This window comes from Orcinus orca, chromosome 10 (assembly GCF_937001465.1).
Source record: "Orcinus orca chromosome 10, mOrcOrc1.1, whole genome shotgun sequence".
Taxonomy (NCBI): Eukaryota; Metazoa; Chordata; class Mammalia; order Artiodactyla; family Delphinidae; genus Orcinus; species Orcinus orca.
The window spans coordinates 42,159,512-42,179,112 of record NC_064568.1 but is presented as its reverse complement, the minus strand read 5'-3'; the positions used below and the strand labels follow the sequence as shown (position 1 = coordinate 42,179,112).

Below are 19,601 nucleotides of genomic sequence, written 5' to 3'. Positions count from 1 at the left end.
CAATACAGGTTAAAAGACTGACAAATGTAATTTACAGTTTCTTAGACGGGTCAGAACCTGCTGCCTCAAAGCTGGGTGTGGTTTCCTGGGACACTCTGCCCTCATCCACTCTCTCTGCCCAACGAAGATGAGCAGAATAGCTCCCAGCCAGGGACTGGACACAGCCTGGGCACCAGGAAATACATATGAAGACCCATGGGACGAATTCCCAGGATGTCGAGGACTCAGACTCAGGAACAAAGCAGTACGATTGTGAATCAGCATGGCCGATCAGTCACAGTCTGCGCGGGAGTCAGATTCCAAAGCAAGCCCATAAGGAGATAATCACTTTCAGGGAAATAGCCCTGTCCTCTCTCAGGAAGATGTCACACTGCAGACCCACATCGCTCTCTCAAGGAGTCCATGGGGCTGTGGCTGGTGTCTGCTCCCCCACGGAGCAGATCCCTGCTTCTCAGACTGAGCACCAGATAAAGCACTGATTTGATTTTAGGGACCAGGTTTGCAAAATCCAATTTGTTAAATTGTGGATGCACATATCATGAGAGCTGGAGGAAGGGACACCAGCAGAAGGGCCGGCGATTCACCCTTCCACCCTGCATCCACCCCGTGGGGACACTCACACCATTTGCATGATTTCTCCCGCCTACTCCCTGCAGGAGGCAATTGCTGAATTCACAGAAGTTGAATGTACGTTTGCCTGTCTGTCTACTCCATCAGACCCCATCAGACCCCATCAGTTAGTCAGCAATTTGAGGGCACCAAGAAAGGTCAAGGTACTCTGAAGATGCTGAGGTTAGCCATTAACTGTCTGGGGGTGGTCAAGGAAGATTTCACGGAGGAAACTTAAGATGGGTCTAGAAGAATGAATAAGGAGTTTGCCTATAGAGAAACAGGTGTCGGAAGGATAGGTAGAGAGAACGGCAGCGGCAAAGTCACAGGTGTGAAGACGACAGCTTCCTTATAGCCACTCCAGGGAGTTTGGTTTGGCCAGAGGGCAAGGAAATGTGGGTAGAGGAGGCTGGAGACAGGGGAAGGGGCCAGGCCAGGAAGAGGCTTTGTTGCTGCCATGGAGTTTGGGCTTCACCCAGTGGGACCAGCATATCTTAGCAGCTTTGTGTAGTGGTGAAGAGCTTATAGTCTAGAATCTGACTGCCTGGGATCAATTCCTGGCTTGGTACCACTTATCAGCTGTGTCCTGTTGGGCATATTCCTTAGCTTCTCTGTGCCTTACTTTCCTTACCTGCAAACGGGGGTAATAATGGAATTCTCGTAAGGACTAAGTGAGTTAGTACCTATGAAGTGCTTAGAACGCTGCCAGGTAGTCAATCGATGTTAGCTGTTATTGTTGATATTAGTAATGATAGAGAGCACATTACAACTACTGCTACTGGGGCAGTACTGCTGGGGCGCTGTTGAAGGGTGTTAAGTAGGGAAACAACTGTAGCAGCAACTAGGCTCTCAATCTAAAGCCCAGAGTCCTGGCTGGCTGGGCTGGACTCAGGGCGAGGCAGGCAAGGTGCCTAGGGGCAAACTTCATCACACTCAGGATTATGCAAGTGTGAGTGCTTCCTTAAATTTTCCACATCTCCCCTGCCCTGGCCTGGCCCTGCCCACCGACTATTAAGGTCCTTCTACATGTGCTTACTCATGTGACTCCAGCATGCCTTTGAGGCTCAGAGAAGTGACCTCAAGTCCCTGTTTGCTGAGCTCAGGAGGCAGCTGGGAGATTCTGGTTTAACCTCAGCACACTTGCCCTCCCCACCCCCCAGGGTACCACACTGAGCTGCCCTCCCTTAAGTTGCCAAAGCTGGTGGAATCAACCAGCAGAAGGGGAGGAAGTGCTGCCATTGTTATGAAGTACTTGGAGTTGTTGGCTGACACGGAGGGCCTGAGCATCAGCACCAACATAACCCATCTGAATGGGGCCTGCTGTGATGAGGGGGTGCCGGACTCTCACACTACCAAAGTCATAGTGTTATTAATCCAGTGGACCTGGGGCAGCAAGGCTGGCAGGCTGTGGAGGAATAAATGGTGTAGACACGCTAAGTCTCTTTGATCAGGTCTGTTTACAGACCGGTAAACCGAGGGGAAAGTCTCACCAATGGCAGGAAGACCAGCCTTCTGCCTGCCTGGAAATAGTTAATTTCCCACATTCACATCAAAAAGAACCACAAGGCAAGTTGCTGTTTCAGAAACCAATCTGCCTTTCTTGGATGAGAAGCCTTTGGAGTCTAGATACCAGGCCAGTCTTAATAATAACACTGAGTACTTAGTATGTGCAGGGTCCGTGCTTGCACTTGATAAGAATTTATAAATGCCCACAGCCACCCCACAGAGCAGGTTCTAATGTTAATCCACATTTTAAAGATGACGAAACCGAGGCTCAGAGAGGTCAAGTAACTTGCCCAGGCATGTATGATTAGTAAGAGGCAGGGCCAGATTTGTGCCCGAGCAGTCTGACACTGGAGACCAGCACATGAAAAATGGCTCGTCAGCAGAGCCAGCCCTGCCCAGGGAAGTCCACACATGGCCAGGAGCCTTGTGATGAGACTGGCCTATTATCGTCAACAGTCACTCGAGAAGGAATAAAACATTTCCCAGCTGCTGGCTCTCTAGGGAATCTCCAGGATATCAAAAGGGAAAGGTATTTGTTTAAAATGCACTTTGTTTAAATAGGTGCTTCGTTTAAAAATAATTTGAAAATGTGGTTTGAATTTAAACTGAAGATTTAAAGTTACCCGGAATTCAAAATGTTTGGGGCCTGGTTCTTCTTTTGTGTGATTTTTTTGGCAGCATCTCTAGGCAAGGACCTGAGAAAGGGAACCTGGCGTGTTTGGCCGTCGATGGCTCTGTAGCTTTGTGAGTCTTGCCTGGGGACTGTGGGCATGGGAGGCAAGTGGCCAAGTTGGTGGCAGAAGGAAAGCAGCCATAATTCTGGAACAAAGCACTGGGTATAAAGGGCTAGTGCCAGGTCTTGGAAGGAAAGTATCCCCCAGAAGCCCCTGCCCGAGGGGCTCACTTCTCAAGGCCACTGTCAGTGAGATTCATGGGCAAAATCACACCTATGTTTAGGAGAATTCCCCAAACCCCCATCTCCTGAATTTTCTTCCCCTTTACTTGGGCTGCAAGAATCCCTACCCAGACCTCTGGTTGGCTTGGCAGGAAATACCTCCTCCTGGAAAGAGACTCCCACCTGTCCTTCCAGGTATCTGAGCTGTAAAGCTGCTCGTTCATTGGTTTGGAGATCAGGCAGGCACCTGATTGAGAAGGCACACCAATGCTCCACCATAACCCTGTCCCCCTCCCCACTCCACCCACCTTACTCCCCTGGCTGGCTTGGGAAAAGCAGCCTCTTGCGGTAGCAGGGCAAATCTTTTTTCATTCTCTTTCTCGGAAGTAAAGGGAAGTGGGCTGATGGCTGCCCACACGGCATCCCCACAGAGAAGTTGAATGTGGGGGCTAGGCCAAGCTGGGGGAATTCTTCAGGCTATTGCTGGAAGTATGGAGGAACAGGAGGTGACAGGACGGGGGATCATCCCATGCCCCAGCCCCAAATAGCATGTGCACCTCCCAAGTGAAGAACTAGCCTGCTATTCCAACACGAGAGCTTCATAGGCTCTTTAAAGGACAGGGCCACGTTTTAAGCCCATACACTAAAAACACTGCAACAGTCAGTTAACACACCAGAAAGGATTGAACATCGACTACAGTTATAAATAAAGTGCCTGGGGGTGACCAAGTGCAACCTTGCATCAGGGTGAACTGGGACCCAGGCCTGCACTGGCGGGGCAGGGGTCAGGGCAGGGAAGAAGTCGCAGGAGGAGGACCAGGGCACGCACAACGGAAGCGGAAGGCCCGAAGACAACTTGGTGCTGCGATTGCAATGAAGGCTGACTTGGGCCACGTGACTCAAGGTAATGGTGAGCTGCTCTCCAGGCCGGGTGCCAGCATACAGAGATGCACAAGGCTGGGCCCAGCTTCGGGGAGTCACATCCACGGACTTCAGAACTCAAAGGACATCATGTTCTCACCCCCTCAGTGAGAGACGCATGGTTCCCTTTAAAATAGTTTACTATTTCCATAGCTCTGAGAACAATCATAGAGGACAATAAAGTTCAAAGAGCAATTTTAAATAAAAGGAACCATGGGCATTCTTAGTCAATCTGACTTGTTGGAATAGTTTATCAAAACAGGGACCGTTGTGTCCATCCATTCACTCCCTACTCTTAATTCCCAAACTCCCTAGGAAAGAAATTTATATGCAATGATGCAAGTTAATTTTCTAAAGTAACTGAATGATTCTCCAAAGTGGACACTACCGATCAACTGTCTGCAGGGCTTGTGCTTTGAATTACTTTTTAAAGTGGTGATGGGTTTGCAGGGAGCCATCCAAACCTTCTGTTGTATCTTTCCCTTTTATGATCAAAGACACATGCCATATTGGAGACGTATGTTAGAGATGCATAACGAGGTCATGAGCCCTGTCTGGGCCACAATCTGGAGCAAATGAACACATCTATGTATAAACCCCTCTGGGACTGTGGCCATTTTAAGGCTTCTTGCCGCGATAAGACCCGGACTTTAACATTTCACTCCACGTGGAATGGAACTGTACTGGGTGGAGGGATGATTTCAAAGAGGCTCACAGAAGTAGAGAAATCTGCATAATAAGAGACTTTGCACGTGGGAATTGCAGAATTAAACAACAAATATAACTGAGTTTATGACCACTGCAAATAAGTCAGGATGATATGCTAAATTGCCACAGGGCCAGTGTAAATCACATTAACATTTTATGAAATGTTAAAAAGATTCATTTTGCCAGACCTTGAAGTGTGAGTCATGACGAACTTGAAAGTCACTGAGGATCACAAGGACAGATGGGGAAGAACCAAAGGAGCAGAGTTAAAAAACCCATCTGTATGTGTGCTCAGGGACACGAACAGAATGAGGGCCCTTTCCCTTCTCCGTCTGCCAGAAGTTCAGAAGTTACTGAAATTCCCATTTTTTTAGTGTTCCCTGAGTCCTTTGCCAATGGTCTCACCTTGCCATCAGAGATTAGCTGTTCAAGTTCCTCTGATAAAAAGCTAGCAGGGAGATGGTTAAATAAGAATCTACACTCATCAGGCCTAACTGCTGCTGCTTCTTTTTTTTTTTAATAGATTTATTTAATTTATTTATTTATTTTTGGCTGCGTTGGGTCTTCCGTTGCTGTGCGTGGACTTTCTCTAGTTACACGAGCAGGGGCTGCTCTTTGCTGTGGTGCGGAGGGCTTCTCATTGCGGTGGCTTCTTTTGTTGCGGAGCACAAGCTCTAGGCGCACAGGCTTCAGTAGTTGTGGCACATGGGCTTCAGTAGTTGTGGCACACAGGCTTAGTTGCTCCGCAGCATGTGGGATCCTCCCGGACCAGGGCTCGAACCCATGTCCCCTGCATTGGCAGGCGGATTCTTAACCACTGTGCCACCAGGGAAGCCCTAGGTCTAACTGCTTCTTAACTGCAGAGACCCAATCTCCTGATCACTTAGGGGGACAGGACTGGGGAGTGTGGGCCAGCCCTATCCCAGGGGCCAGGGCTGCAGCCAACTGGGAATACATCCTTCTGTTTAAACCTCTTGTTTTAGGGAGTAGGGGTTAGTACCTTTTGTTGTTGTTATCTCCAGCAATCTTTTAATATTTTTATTTAAATTTTTTTCTTCCAGTTTTATTGAGATATAATTGACATACAGCATTGTAAGTTTAAGGTGTACAATGTAATGATTTGACTTACATGCGTCATGAAATGATCACCATGATAAGTCTAGTTACCATTGTTTCCAGCAACCTTAAAGACAGGGGTGGGGGTGGGGGTGATCCATCCTCATAGCCTGACTTGGAGAGTAAGTCTTTGAATGAAGCTCTCTCAAACGACCATGGGCCAGTCAGTACAGTGATTCCTCCAGCAAACCACGTAACCCCATGGTAAAACAGGTCAGCAAAGGAAGCCTGCACACTCTAGGAGATATTTGGGGCCAGAAAGACACATGCTTTCTTCATCCAGAGGGGTCAGGACAGCCCCCAGGAGGTGTCATGTCAATGAGGAGGGCCATTATGGAAGGTACTATGTCAACAAGGACAGTCGTTATGGAAGGTGTATGTCCACGAGGATTGCTGTTACAGAAGGTATTAACATGGGAGGCGTTAAATCAGTAATAATGGACATTATAGGTGTTCAGCCATCACGGACGAAATTATGTCAACAAGGATGATCATTATGGAGGGTGTTACATCAACTAAGATGGCCACTATTGGCACCTGGACAGTGCCAGTGGTGGCAATAGCTAATGATCTTAAGATAATTATGCCATAAATTCAGGGAGGTGAAAAACTGAGTTGAGGGACCAAGAATGCTGAGCTAGGGGTTTTGAGGAGGCACATTGTGTCTGTAGGTGGAAGAAAAAGTAGATGGTTATTCCTGAAAGGGAGAGAGGCTGTGGTTCAGAGCACTTTCCTTTCATGACCCGTATTCCTTCCTCACAGCAGGAGTTGGTCCTGCTGCTAAGTGCTATTGCCAAGGAAGGAGGAGGAGGATGGGAACAAAACTCAGTTAGAAAATCCCAGAGTAATGAGGCATTTAATCATCATTCAAACTACATTCTGCTTCGCGCCTATAGCTGGTCTCCAGTCATGAATCATAAATTGAAAGATTACTCTTCATTACATTTTTCCAGATAGAGGATCACTTTGCAAGCTGTCTTTTCAGAGATGGTGGGAGAACACTTTTATTTTATTTATTTATTTATTTTACTGGGGTATAGTTGTTTCACAGTGTTGTGTTAGATTCTACTGTACAGCGAAGTGGAGTTCCCCGTGCTATACAGCAGGTTCTTATTAGTTATTTATTTTATACATATTAGTGTATATATGTCAATCCCAATCCCCCAATTCATCCCAGCCCTTGGTGTCCGTACATTTGTTCTCTACATCTGTGTCTCTATTTCTGCATTGCAAACCAGTTCATTTCTATCATTTTTCTAGATTCTACATACATGCGTTAATATACAATATTTGCTTTTCTCTTTCTGGATTACTTCACTCTGTATGACAGTCTCTAGGTCCATCCACATCTCTACAAATGACCCAACACTTTTAAAATATCAAAACAATACCATGGGATTACTGGTGATGAATGACAGAGCCGTACTTCTGTTCCAGGGCCTATTTTAGGGTTTTGCTATGATGTTCCACAGACCTCAGACACCAGAACACCTGTCCTCCTCCTTCTCTTTTCCTGCCTGTGGAAGGTATTCTCCATCCTCAACCTTTATTGCAGTTCTCATACATACATCTTTTGCTGTACTTACCATACTGCATATTGTCTCAAACTCAAATGCTTTCAGGGCCTAGGCAGGTAATATAAATGAGAAAAGCCAACATAGTGAGGAGGGTCTTTATTGAATCAGAGGGTACATGCTCTACTAAATATATTGTAATTTAGCTTTTTTCAAAACACATCAAACAGAACTGGGCCAAGGCCCTCAGGCCACCCATTTGTAGCTCCTGGTTTACATGTTTGAATCCCTTCTGGGTGGTGAGCCCCCAGAGAGCAAGGGACTAGGGTTTTCTACCTCTCAATGTCCAGCATCCAGCACAAGGGGCCTCCAACATCTGGGGAATGAATGGAATCTGTTACCAAATAACCCAAGATTAGGCTAGATCTTTTCAAGACAGTCTAGGCAAAAATCAGATTCTCTAGGCCTGCTCAGTGCTAGGCCCTAACAGTGGATAGGGGGGTGGGAAATGCAGCAAATTGTTTTTCAAGAAAAGCTGCTCCAGGTGGAGAAGGCAGTTTTGGTCATTAGTTCCTTGATTCCCAGTGACTTAATACTTCTACTCCATCCCTTCTATACACCAAATTCTTGCAGGAAGCATCTGTAGACTTTTTTGAAGACAGAATCATTGCTATACCCATAGCTGGCTTTAAATTTTGTTTTTTAATTTAAAACTATTTTTAAGACAAAACTGTGGTGATAGAAGGCAATTCAATGGTTTCCAGGGGCCAAAGGGCAGGGCCTCTGCCTGCAAAGGGGTCTGGAGGAACTTTGCAGGGTGATTGAAACGTTGTACCACCTGACAGCACTCATCAAACAGTGCAGTTGAGTGGTGAATTTTATGGTATGTTCATTATATTTCAATAAAGTTGAAAAATATATTTTACTTTTAGATAAAAAATACATGAAGCACGAAGTAAAATATGCAAGCATATCTCTATAAGGCACCCCTATGTTATTTCATTTCACTTTGCCAAAGGGTGGCATACCATCCTCACTGTTCTGAATCTTGTGTTTTCCCCTCAAGAATATATCTGGGGGGGTTATGCCATGTCTGTACACCGAGAGCCACCCCATTCTTTTAAATGGCTATGTAGCATTCCACTGTTTGGATGTACCATCATTAATTTAACCAGTCTTCTAATCATGGACATTTGGCTTGTTTCCAAGGGGAAGGAGAAGAAGATGCTTATCTGGAGTTTCAAGGTGCCAGTGGGACATACCTTCCTTGGTGTCCCACGGTTCTTGGCTGGAACTGGAATTGTATTCCCACAGAAGCAGAGACCAGGGAGGCTGGAAGATGTTATTTCAAGGGTTTGGCTGCATTGTGTTGGGATGGGCTTCTGCAAAATGACCCAAGCACTGTCTACAATTTGAAAAAGACGTCTTCTTTGTTGTGATAAGTTGAGAACTTGCTCCTGACAGCCCAGGGCTGAAGTGCCTGATAAGACTGTCAGCAACTTCAGGGCAGTTGGGCAATCCTCCACCTCTCAGCAGGGATGAAAGCAGGGGCCCTGCCAGACTCCACAGAATATCCAGCTCTGGTTTCATGGCCTGGCACACTCCAGCCCAGTCTCGGTTTATGACACCTGCTCACAAGGACAGCTGTAATCTTTGGAAGCCCACTAGGAAGTTCTTTTCACTTCTCATGTGTAATTGGGCCTGATGTTTAAGTCACATAAAACCGGTCTGGTCAGTTCCTTGGCTAAAAGGAAATGTGTGTGTTTGTGCGTGTGCGTGCATGCATGCACGCATGCACTGGCGTGCGCTGGTGCTTACCCGCAAACAATTTTTAAAAACATGTTCTAGTGTCATTGAGAACAATTTCTTGCAGTTTTAAATCCAGCAGCTTCGATTCTAGGAGCTTCCCGTTCCTCATAAGGGCCCAAAGCTGACCGCACTGGGATAGGGGCTGAAGCATAGTATGTAGTAGCAGAGGCTGAAACAACCAAAATGTCTCCCAAAAGCAACCTGGTTACACAGACAACGGCCTGGCAGTTTGGTCCATGTTGTCTGCTGCTGAAAATTTCAATGTTCTTCTTGGGCTCAACTCAAACGATAAAAGTAACAACAATTATTAAGTGAGGAATCTGTTCGAGGCTGGACACTGTGCTGAGTGATTTACAGACGTTATTTTCATTGGGTCTATGCCTCGAAGATACTCCAGGGCCCCACTCCAGTGAGACTTGTCAGCAGGGCGGTTGGTGGTAAAGACAGCCCATCACCACAGGCTAAGTCCTCCCGAGACAGTGTCCCCAGCTGCCTGGGGCCTCCAGCATAGCGTAGACTTCTAGCAGGAGGAGCAGCATTTGATAACTTCACCCTCTGTGCTGCTGGCTCTTGGACTCTCCTCCGTGGCCGGTGTGCCGCTGTGCACCAGAGTTAGGCATCTGTCTGCCCTTCACACTCGGGGGCTTCATCTCACCATCTCTGCATCCTCCATGATGTCCTGGGACCTCTCACCAAATGTTTGTGAGTTGTTATCAGGTTAAAAAATGTTTCAGCCAAACATCCTTGTTTGAAATAGCTTGATGTCCCCACCACCAGCCCAATGATGGAAGATAAAGCATCTGCTTGAAGGAATCTGGCACGTGCCTGGACATACACCATCCTAGTCCAGCTCTCAGCTGGACCACAAATTGTCAAGTGTTGAGAAGTCTCCTCATGGCTCCAAGCATTGTGTGACATTACTTGGAGATGGCCAAGTGGGCAGACCCCAAAACAAAAACAACAGCCTGACTTGAACTCTGTGTAATTTTTGGATGCAGAAAGTTGATGAACTCAATTCTGGAGACTGTCTTTTATTGTCCCAGCCAAAGACAGCACGTAGGCACCCATAAGTTTTTACAGAAGTGGCACATTTCCCCCAGAATGCTTTGGTTGTCTGCCATTGAGGGTAGGGAATATTTGCACTTCACTTAAAACAAAGAAAGTTATACCATTGGTGCTCATGGAGCAGTTATAATTTGTTTTTTCAGAATATTTCCGAATTTATTATTTAAAGATGTTCACAGTCTAGGGTGAGGTGGTTAATGGCCTCATAGTATATTGTTGAGCTGCATTTCCATCTGGCAGAATGGACGGCCCGTCCAAGAGTGCAGCCTCTCCCTGGCAAAGTCAGACTAACAAGGCTCTCAGGGGTGCCCTTGGCTTGGGCTGTACTCAGGAGAGAACTGAAAAGTGCAGATTATTTTTTAAGTACAGTAACTGAAGAAAGAACTTTACATTTTATAAAAGTTTGTGAAGTATATGTCTGTAAAACAAATTCTGATTTTCTACTGTATTCTATCACAAATCAGTATTACTGTTTAGAGAAATCCAAACCACACGAACCAAGCTGGGATCTTGTGAAGCAATGTGGTTCACATGGGAGAATGTGCAGGACAATACAAAGTCCTTGTCATGATCATCACGGCTACCAGCAAACCATCCTTCACGCAGGAGGGCTCTGCTGGCTACACTGCAGGCCAGATACTTCTGGTGTAACTTCCTCCTTCCAGTCTTTTTTCCTATGACTAGAGTCACACTGTACATACACACACTACTTTACACCTTGCTTCTTTCGCTGTATCGCCATCATTTTCTAGTTTTTCCCTTGCAAGTATCCAGGAGTGGGGTTGCATTCCCGAAAACCCACCCACACCCCCATCCACTTCCTCCTGGAAGTGGACCAGCAGAGACTTATGAGCACGTTCTACAGAATGAAGATCCTGGGTCCTGAGGTGAGGAAGAGAACCCAGACCACCAAGGAGGTGTCTTCCACACCCTGAAGGGACACAGAAAGCTGTGGCCCCATCTATCAATCCACATTTTCTTTTTTCTACTTTCTAGTTTTCCCAGTCCACACACGCAGTCACTGGGACTGTGCTTCCCTCCTCCTCCTCTTCTGTCTGATTTGCATCAGATTTGGAGCCAGAAGACCTGGGCTTTAGACCTTCTTGCCCTTGCCACCTTCTCACAGTGACCTGAAGAAGTCATCTAATGTCTACAAGCTCATACCCTCTCCTAGAAGGAACTGGCCTTGACCTGGATTATCCGTTTGTTTATTCCACAGATATTTATTAAGTGCCTGCTATGTGCCAAGCACCATTCCAGCCACTTTCCTAATGGGGATTGGATATGACCCTGCCTGAGCTCTTCCAATAGCTCGGGGGTCTCCAGAAGATCCACAAATCAGCTCTCATGTAAATCAGCTCATAAGACATTAGGGCTGGTGGTTCCTCTGCACGGTCCAAGCCCCTACATGAAAGTCTGGGAAACTGAGGCCTAAGGAGACAGGGCAACTTTTCCCAAGTCATAAGGCTAACTGTTGACAAGACTTGAAGTTAGAACCAGGTGTCCTGACCCTTAAGTCTGACACTCATACCACTCTGCCCGCGACGATGACTTCTTCCTGGGTTCCCATCTATACTACATTTCAGTCTCCCTTTCAGGTGGATAGAGCCATGCCACTGAGTTTTAGTCAACAGAGTGGCAGCAGAATTGATATGAAACAAATTCCATTCCTGGACCATAAAACCCTCCATGTAAGACCCCTCCTGCTCTTTGATCTTCTATCAGTTTGATATGGATGAACACAGAAGCCACACTTCTTGAAGATGATGGAGTCAGAAAGTGGAAGGAGCCTGGGTCCCCATATCACTGCTTGGAGGAGATCCCCTGTTTAGGACCTTCCGTGAGTAAGAAATAAACATCTATTGCGTTTGAGCCATTAGACACATCTGGGTCTGTGTTACAGCAGCTCAAAGGGTGTTACACCTTAACTATTAGACTTATCAAGGTAAAAAGTCATAAAGAATTAATCAGTCCTCAATGCAAACATGAGGAGCTATCAGAGTGCAAGCCCGTCTTCAGCCTTCTCAATACACAGTGCTCATGGCATTCTGATCACGGAACTGAAAGTAAATATTTGAAAGGAAATTCAAAATATTTCCCTTGCCTAAAGTTCATGATTAGTTTCAACTGGAAAGAATAAAGAAAGGAGTAAATTGCAGCCTGGGGTGGTTAAGAGCCTGTACTCTGAAACGAGACTGCCCAGATTTACAGATGGCACTACCACCTATTAGCTGGGCTCTTGGGCAAGCTGTTTCCCCTATTACTCACTTCCTTCTATTTGACATTTTCTGTACAAACGCTTTGACCCAGTAACTCCTCATCCAGGAATTTCACTTACAGATAAACTTGTCCATATACCCAAACAAGTCAGCTGTAAAGATGGTCAGTGAGGCTCTGTTCATAGCAACAGACGATTGAAAACAATCCATTAACAAGTGGCTGGTTAAATATAACATGATGCTCCCACGACAAGGAATATTATGCAGCTGTCAAAAAGCATGGCAGCTCCGTATGTTCTGGTATGGAGTTAGAACCAAGATGGATTGCTACATGAAAAAAATCAAGACGCATATGGGACACATCCTATACTATATACTATATTTGTGCTCCTTTTTGTGTAAAGAAGGGAGGTATGTATATTTGTAAACTTGTACATGCTCAGGAACAATGCACAAGAAACCACAGCTGCCTCTGGGAGGAGGCCTGGGGTCAGAGGTAGAAGGGGACATACTCCCCTCTCCCCGCCACAGATCATTTTGTACTATTTGAAATTTTGTTACCACGTACAGGTAATTCTTTTTCTAAGTACAGTTTTTATATTGTTTACATATTAAAAACATATACACATTACCATATGATCCAGCTATCCCACTTCTGGGTATTTACCCAAAGATACAAACACACTAATTCTAAAAGATACATGTACCCAGATATTCATAGCAGCATTATTTATAATAGTTAACATATGGAAACAACCTAAATGCCCACTGATGGAAGAATGGATAAAGAAGATGTGATATATATGTACAGATAGATAGATAGATACACACACACAGACACAAACAATGAAATATTACTCAGCCTAAAAAAGATGAAATCTTGCCATTTGCGATAACATGGATGAACCTTGAGGGTATTATGCCATCAGATGGAGAAAGTCAAATACTGTATGATTTCACATATATGTGGAACATAAAAAACGAACAAACAAAAAACAAAATAAATGAACAAACCAAACAAAAAAAAACATGTAGATTCAAAGAACAGAGCAGTGGTTACCAGAGGGGAAGGGATGGGGTCGGGGGTTGGGGGGCGCAAATGTGGAAAATGGGATCAACTGCACGGTGACAGACGGAAAATAAATTTTTGGTGATGAGCACGCCGTAGGGTATACATAAGCTGAAATACAATGCTGTACACATGAAACTTATACAATGTTATAAACCAATGTGACCTCAAAAAAAACATTTTAAAAACAAAAAACACACATTCCTAGAACAAATATGAACACAGCCCTCAGTAAGTGTTGGCTGATTTTTCAAAAAATGAAAGAAAATGTCTGGAGTGCAGACACTGTCTCTAAGATGACCAGCAAATGCTGTCTTTAGGAGTCCCACTGTGCACAGGGGGCATGGCACACTGGTGACAGAAGCTGAGTTCTGAAGTCAGGCTACCTGGGCTACCATCTCAGCATCACTACATACTTGCTGGGTAGCCCTGGGCAAGTTACTTTACCTTTCTGTGCCCCTCTATTAAGGGCTTATAGGAGTACTTGCTTGAGGCTGGAGAGCTAAATGACTAGCAGGTCTACTCAAGAACGCCTCCTGGATTTACATTTTCACAAGAGGAAACAGCTGAGTTTTTATTACTCAAACATTGTGTCATCTATCACAGTTATTTTTGGCCAATGTCTATTTAGGAAATATGTATATTTACATCTCCAAACACAATACAACATTTGAAAAAAAATGTATGTTGCAAACAAAATAGGCAGAATGCGAGGATCTGGTGGAGACGCCACGACTGCCAACAAAAGGGGTGCAGGAAGTTATTACACACAAAGCAACTGTCTGTGAAGAGCCACATACAGTAAATGGTCTGGCAATCCAGAAGGGATGTCATGCATTTTACATTTAATAGAATTGGTTGTTAATTATATATGGGTATCTTCTGGTGTTTCATTATGCTTTTGGAAACTGCTGGGGGTTTGGGTTTTGTGCAGTAGGTTTTTATAGTTTGTCCCACATGAAATAATGAGATGTAGGTCATCAGTTAGTGTTTTCATGCAGTATGTCTGGTTTTTAGGGATGAATTACTGATGTTAAGTGGGAGATGCTTACACGTAAAATACTCAGAAGAGTGGCTGGCACAGAGCAGAAGCTCAATATGTGTTAGGTATTACAAGTAGTAGTTAGTAATTAATAAAAAAACAAAAACAAAGAAACAAAAATCTTGTGTACTGAATACAAACCCAAGGCTACAAAGAGGTGAGGAAGGGGACTTGGCTCTCCTTGCTGGTTTCTCTAAAATGTTGCCAGCTGCCCAGGAGAAGGTGATGGGCTAATTACAAGGTTGTAGGAAGTGGTTTGAAATAATTTGATTGTGGAATAATTTTTATAATTTAGAATGATAATTAAGGGGTGTGAACTTTTCTTAATCACCCAGGTGGAGAGCCTTAGCTATGGTTCCCCCATATCACGCCCCCATTGTCCCACCCATCTTGACCTCAATCATGGATCCTTCTTACCAGCAAACTCCCCTTCTCCTCCATCCAAACAAAAGTCAGCACCACTGAGCAAAATCGAAGGTGAGGGTTGTGTTATAAGCCAAGGGACTCAGTTCTGGGTTTTTGTTTTTAGCAAAAAAAAAAGTGCTGCTGGACTATTAGTACCACCTAGCTGGGGCACTCCTAAGATTCTTGAATACCCACCAACACCGTTCAGACCCTGCTTGCTGAGCTAGAGGGAGGAATGCTTCTCCCATAGTTGCTAGTGAAACAACAATGATGACAGCCCAGGGAGCGTGGGAAAAGGGCATTCATACTCTGTTGGCAGGAAGGTACACCAGAACAACAGAACAAGCTACCCACAGGGCAACATGGACATGTGTATCCAAAACCTTAACCTCTTCTCCACTCTTCATCCCAGCAATTCTATTTCCAGAATTTTAGTTGGAGCAAATAGTCAAGAATGTGCAGAATAGAGCCACAGGAACACATTCTCAGATATATCAAAATGCGATAATCCAGTTGACACTATTTTATAACCTTAGCAATGCAAAGATAATATCACTTCATGTCATTATAGAATCTGTGCTATATAATTTTTAACGTCTTTTCACTGAACAGACCCCTATTGTTGGACATGTTCTATTTTTTTAAAGCTTTTTAAATATATATATATTTATTTTATTTTTGGCTGCGTTGGGTCTTCGTTGTTGCACGTGGGCTTCCTCTAGTTGCAGTGAGTGGGGACTACTCTTCATTGCGGTGCGTGGACTTCTCATTGCAGTGGTTTCTCTTGTAGTGGAGCAGGGGCTCTAGGCGCACGGGCTTCAGTAGTTGCAGCACGCAGGCTCAGTAGTTGTGGCTCACGGGCTCTAGAGCACAAGCTCGGTAGTTGTGGCACACGGGCTTAGTTGCTCCGCAGCAATGTGGGATTTTCCCGGACCAGGGATCGAACCCGTGTCCCCTGCATTGGCAGGCGGATTCTCAACCACTGCGCCACAAGGGAAACTCTGGACATGTTCTATTTTTAGTAGGAAAAATTGAAAGCAATCTAAATGTCCACCAATAGGGGACTAGTTAAAGCTATACAAAGGGATGGTCCCATTTTTGGTTTTACACACACACACACACACACACACTCAAATTGTGCACCAAAATGACCAAGGTGGTTTGCTCACAGATATTTTGTTATATTTGTTGCCAATTTTTCTACAATAATTATATATATATTACTTAAAACATTTAAGTAATTTCAACTTCCTTTTGCCACATTGATAGCATGGGAGAACCCCTAGAAGAATGTGGGGGGCAGGGTACAGTCATTGCAGACAAAACGGTAACATATGAAGTGACCCCTGAGGCTGATGGGTCAGCACTCGGGCACATGTCTACAGCCAGCAGAGAAACAGTCTGTGTGGGTGTGGGGGTTAGAGTTGGGGGAGGACTCATCAGTTCTGCCAGTTACACATTTGAATCTGAAGAATGATGAACACACACACTCACCAGGGTGAGTGAACATGTCATTTGATGCCTACTCATATTTTTGGCAAGAAACAATGGCGGCAAGAATGGGGTCACTGACCCAGACTCTGGTACCTGAGTGGTTCTTGGAAAGCCACTAAGTTGAGGTTTTTTTTTTTCTTTCGTTTTCTTTTTTTTTTTAAATACTATCCTACTTGAATCTCTTAGACTAAACTTTTTTTAAAAATAAATAAATTTATTTATTTTTGACTGTGTTGGGTCTTCGTTGCTGCGCACAGGCTTTCTCTAGTTGTGGTGAGCGGCAGCTGCTCTTCGTTGCAGTGGGTGGGCTTCTCATTGCAGTGGCTTCTCTTCTTGCAGAGCACGGGCCCTAGGCTCGTGGGCTTCAGTAGTTGTGGCACGTGGGCTCAGTAGTTGTGGAGCACGGGCTTAGTTGCTCCGTGGCATGTGGGATCTTCCAGAACCAGGGCTCAAATCTGTGTCGCCTGCATTGGCAGGCAGATTCTTAACCACTGCACCACCAGGGAAGTCCCTAAGTTGAGGTTTTAACAAGGCTATTTTAACTTAACCAATCTTTCATTCTTAGAAGTGGGAGAGCTGGTGGGAATACCAAACTCAAACAAACACACCCCACCAAGATGCAAACTTTCCTTTACTCTTCATCTCTGCAGTGACACCAACATCATTTTCACTCTGCAGAGTCTTAAGAGAGTTCAGGGATTTATAAAATAAATCCACTGTGCTAGGCTCTCTGGTTCTCTCCATCTTTTCAGGACAGACTCTACTAACTTCTCGAAGGTCTCCACCAGTTAGATCAACCCCAAGACTCTGGGCAAAGCAAATGTACTCTGTGACTGCTCCAACCACAAAGGGATAACCTTTAGTTCAGCCCAGAGATGTGGCCTCACAGGTCCACTTCTTAAGACCACAGGAAAGATTTAAGAAGGTAAAATGGGAAAGTTCCTGGGCTTCCCTGTATCTATACAATGAACCAAGAGACACGGCTCCAACAGTCAAGAACTTCCTGGAAAGAACAGACTCCACTGGACTCACTGGAGACCAAAATGGCAGCCTCTCCAGGCCACAGGGAGGAATCAGACATGTAACACAAGCCAGTTCAGGATAAGCTGTCATAGTTGTCAGTAATGCACTGATGCCTTGATTTACACCATACTCTTACTGGAGGAGTTCTCAACTGTTATCACAGACAACCGGAAACATCTCAGACAATTCCCAGAGTTTCAAGACAGCGCTCAAGTGTGATGGGCACACTATTTTTCCTCACACATACATTTACACCTACTTTCATTAGCTAAATTACTCTTTATTCTTTTTTTTTTTTTTTTTTTTTTTGCGGTACGCGGGCCTCTCACTGTTGAGGCCTCTCCCGTTGCAGAGCGCAGGCTCAGCGGCCATGGCTCACGGGCCCAGCCGCTCCGCGGCATGTGGGATCTTCCCGGACCGGGGCACGAACCCATGTCCCCTGCATCGGCAGGCGGACTCTCAACCACTGCGCCACCAGGGAAGCCTCTACTCTTTATTATTAAACTGACTTTTTCTTCAAGGGAATCTTGAAAACTCAGTCCAAATTACAATAAACACAGTAAATATTTTCAACGTCCCATCTTCTGTGCAGCAATATGTCACCTCACTGCTGTTGGAGAAAAGAACCAGGAAGCTTTCCAGTCTCGGATTTGTCATGATGGCAATTGCCGGAACGCCCAAGTTCAACTCATCTGCTTAGATCGATTCTTTTAACTTAATTTCCTCTAATATACCTGCCTGCCAAACACAAACGTCCCCTTAGATGCAGCAAAGGGTAATCAAAAACCCAAATCGCTTCCTGGATAGCTCTTTTAAAAACACAAAAGTTGTACTAGTCTCAGGAAAGGCCTCAAATCAAGTTCTTACATGAAGAGACCAGTACGGTTTTAATGCTTCCAGGGCCCACAGGGCTCCTCGTAGGCCCAGGTAGCTGGGATGTGGCGGTCCCTGCCCCCCACCGGAACTCGGAATTCCCACACAACTGTGGACCGCCCCCTCTGCCGACCCCCTTCCGCTGTCCAAGTCCACTACCCACGGGTGCGAGGGGCGGGGTCGTGCAGAGCCTCCGCGGCACAGAAGTGCTTTCATTTTTGGATTAATGTTCCTAAACTTCGGGAGAGCGAGAAAGGAGCGGACGGACAGGGGAAAAGGTGAGAAAAAAGGTGGGATGTTGTGGCGCCAAACCACCGTTTTCTCGCCCCGTCTCTCTGACCCAGGCGCTGAGGTAGAGGGTGCGCCAGAGAGTGAAGTTCCCTCCTCACGCCCAGCCCGGCGCCATCGATAATCCAGGTAGAGCCCCCGAGCGCGCGGCGCGCCACCTCAGCGAGGTTCCCCGGGCCCGGCGTCCGCGCGCCCTTCTCTCCTTCTCTGACGGCGCCCGGCTCGTGGCCCCGACCACCGCGGTGCTCCCCGCTCGGGGACACCTTCACTTGCCGTGGTCTGAGCCCTGGGCGAGGTCGCGCGGAATGCGGGAGGGTACGGCCACCACTCCCGACGCGGCACGCCCCGGAGCCGGGCTTCCGGGGGGCCCCAGCCGTCTGTGTCCCCCGCCCGCGCCGCCCCGCCCCACCGTGGCGGGCGGTGTAGACCCTCAAAGCCCAGTGCCCCCTCAGCGCTCCGCGCACTGGCAGCGCCGCACTCACCCCATCCGCGGGCCAGGCGCGCAGCGCCCAGCAGCAGGACCCCCAGCAGTCCGACCGCGACCCTGCAGTTCAGGCCGGCCATGGCTCCGTGGCGCCTCGGTCTCGGCGGGGAAAGCGAATGTAGCCCGTGATTCGGAGCGGCGGGCGCGGGCCCGACCCTGGCACGGGCTTCTGTTAGTTCCGTCCCGTCTCGCTCACCTGAGCGCGGGCCGGACTGGCCCTGGCTCCGCCTAGCGCCGCGGGAGCCCTAGCTGGCTGGGTCAGTCCCCTCCTCCCTTTCCTCCTCCCCTTCCTGCCTCTACACCCGCCTCTCTCGTCCAGAGCAGTGGGACCTGTAGCCACCTTCCGAGGGCTAGCTGGCGCCCTTCTCAAGACTTTGTCTACAGGCGCGAAGGTCGCCCTTGGGGAACCCAGTCAGGCCTCCTTTTACTTTCCGGGCGACAAAGGAGGCCACTGTGCCGCGCATTTTTCCGGGGGATCATGTCTGTGGATCATCAAGTCCTGGCTTCTGCCTCTGCTTCCTCATTTGGGCTGGAGGCTTGCTGGACTTTAACGCCGGTGCT

The 19,601-nt window shown here is 46.6% G+C and overlaps 1 protein-coding gene across 1 annotated transcript in view; it reads right to left on the bottom strand.

Moving 5' to 3' along the window:
• CDCP1 (CUB domain containing protein 1) overlaps positions 1-19,264 on the bottom strand; it is a 56,770-nt gene extending 37,506 nt beyond the window's left edge. Inside the window, exon 1 of the mRNA XM_033413215.2 lies at positions 19,039-19,264. Within this exon, the coding sequence (XP_033269106.1) occupies positions 19,039-19,120 (82 nt within the window). The 5' untranslated portion in view covers positions 19,121-19,264. The remainder of the gene's footprint in view (positions 1-19,038) is intronic.
• Between the last annotated feature and the right edge of the window lie 337 nt (positions 19,265-19,601).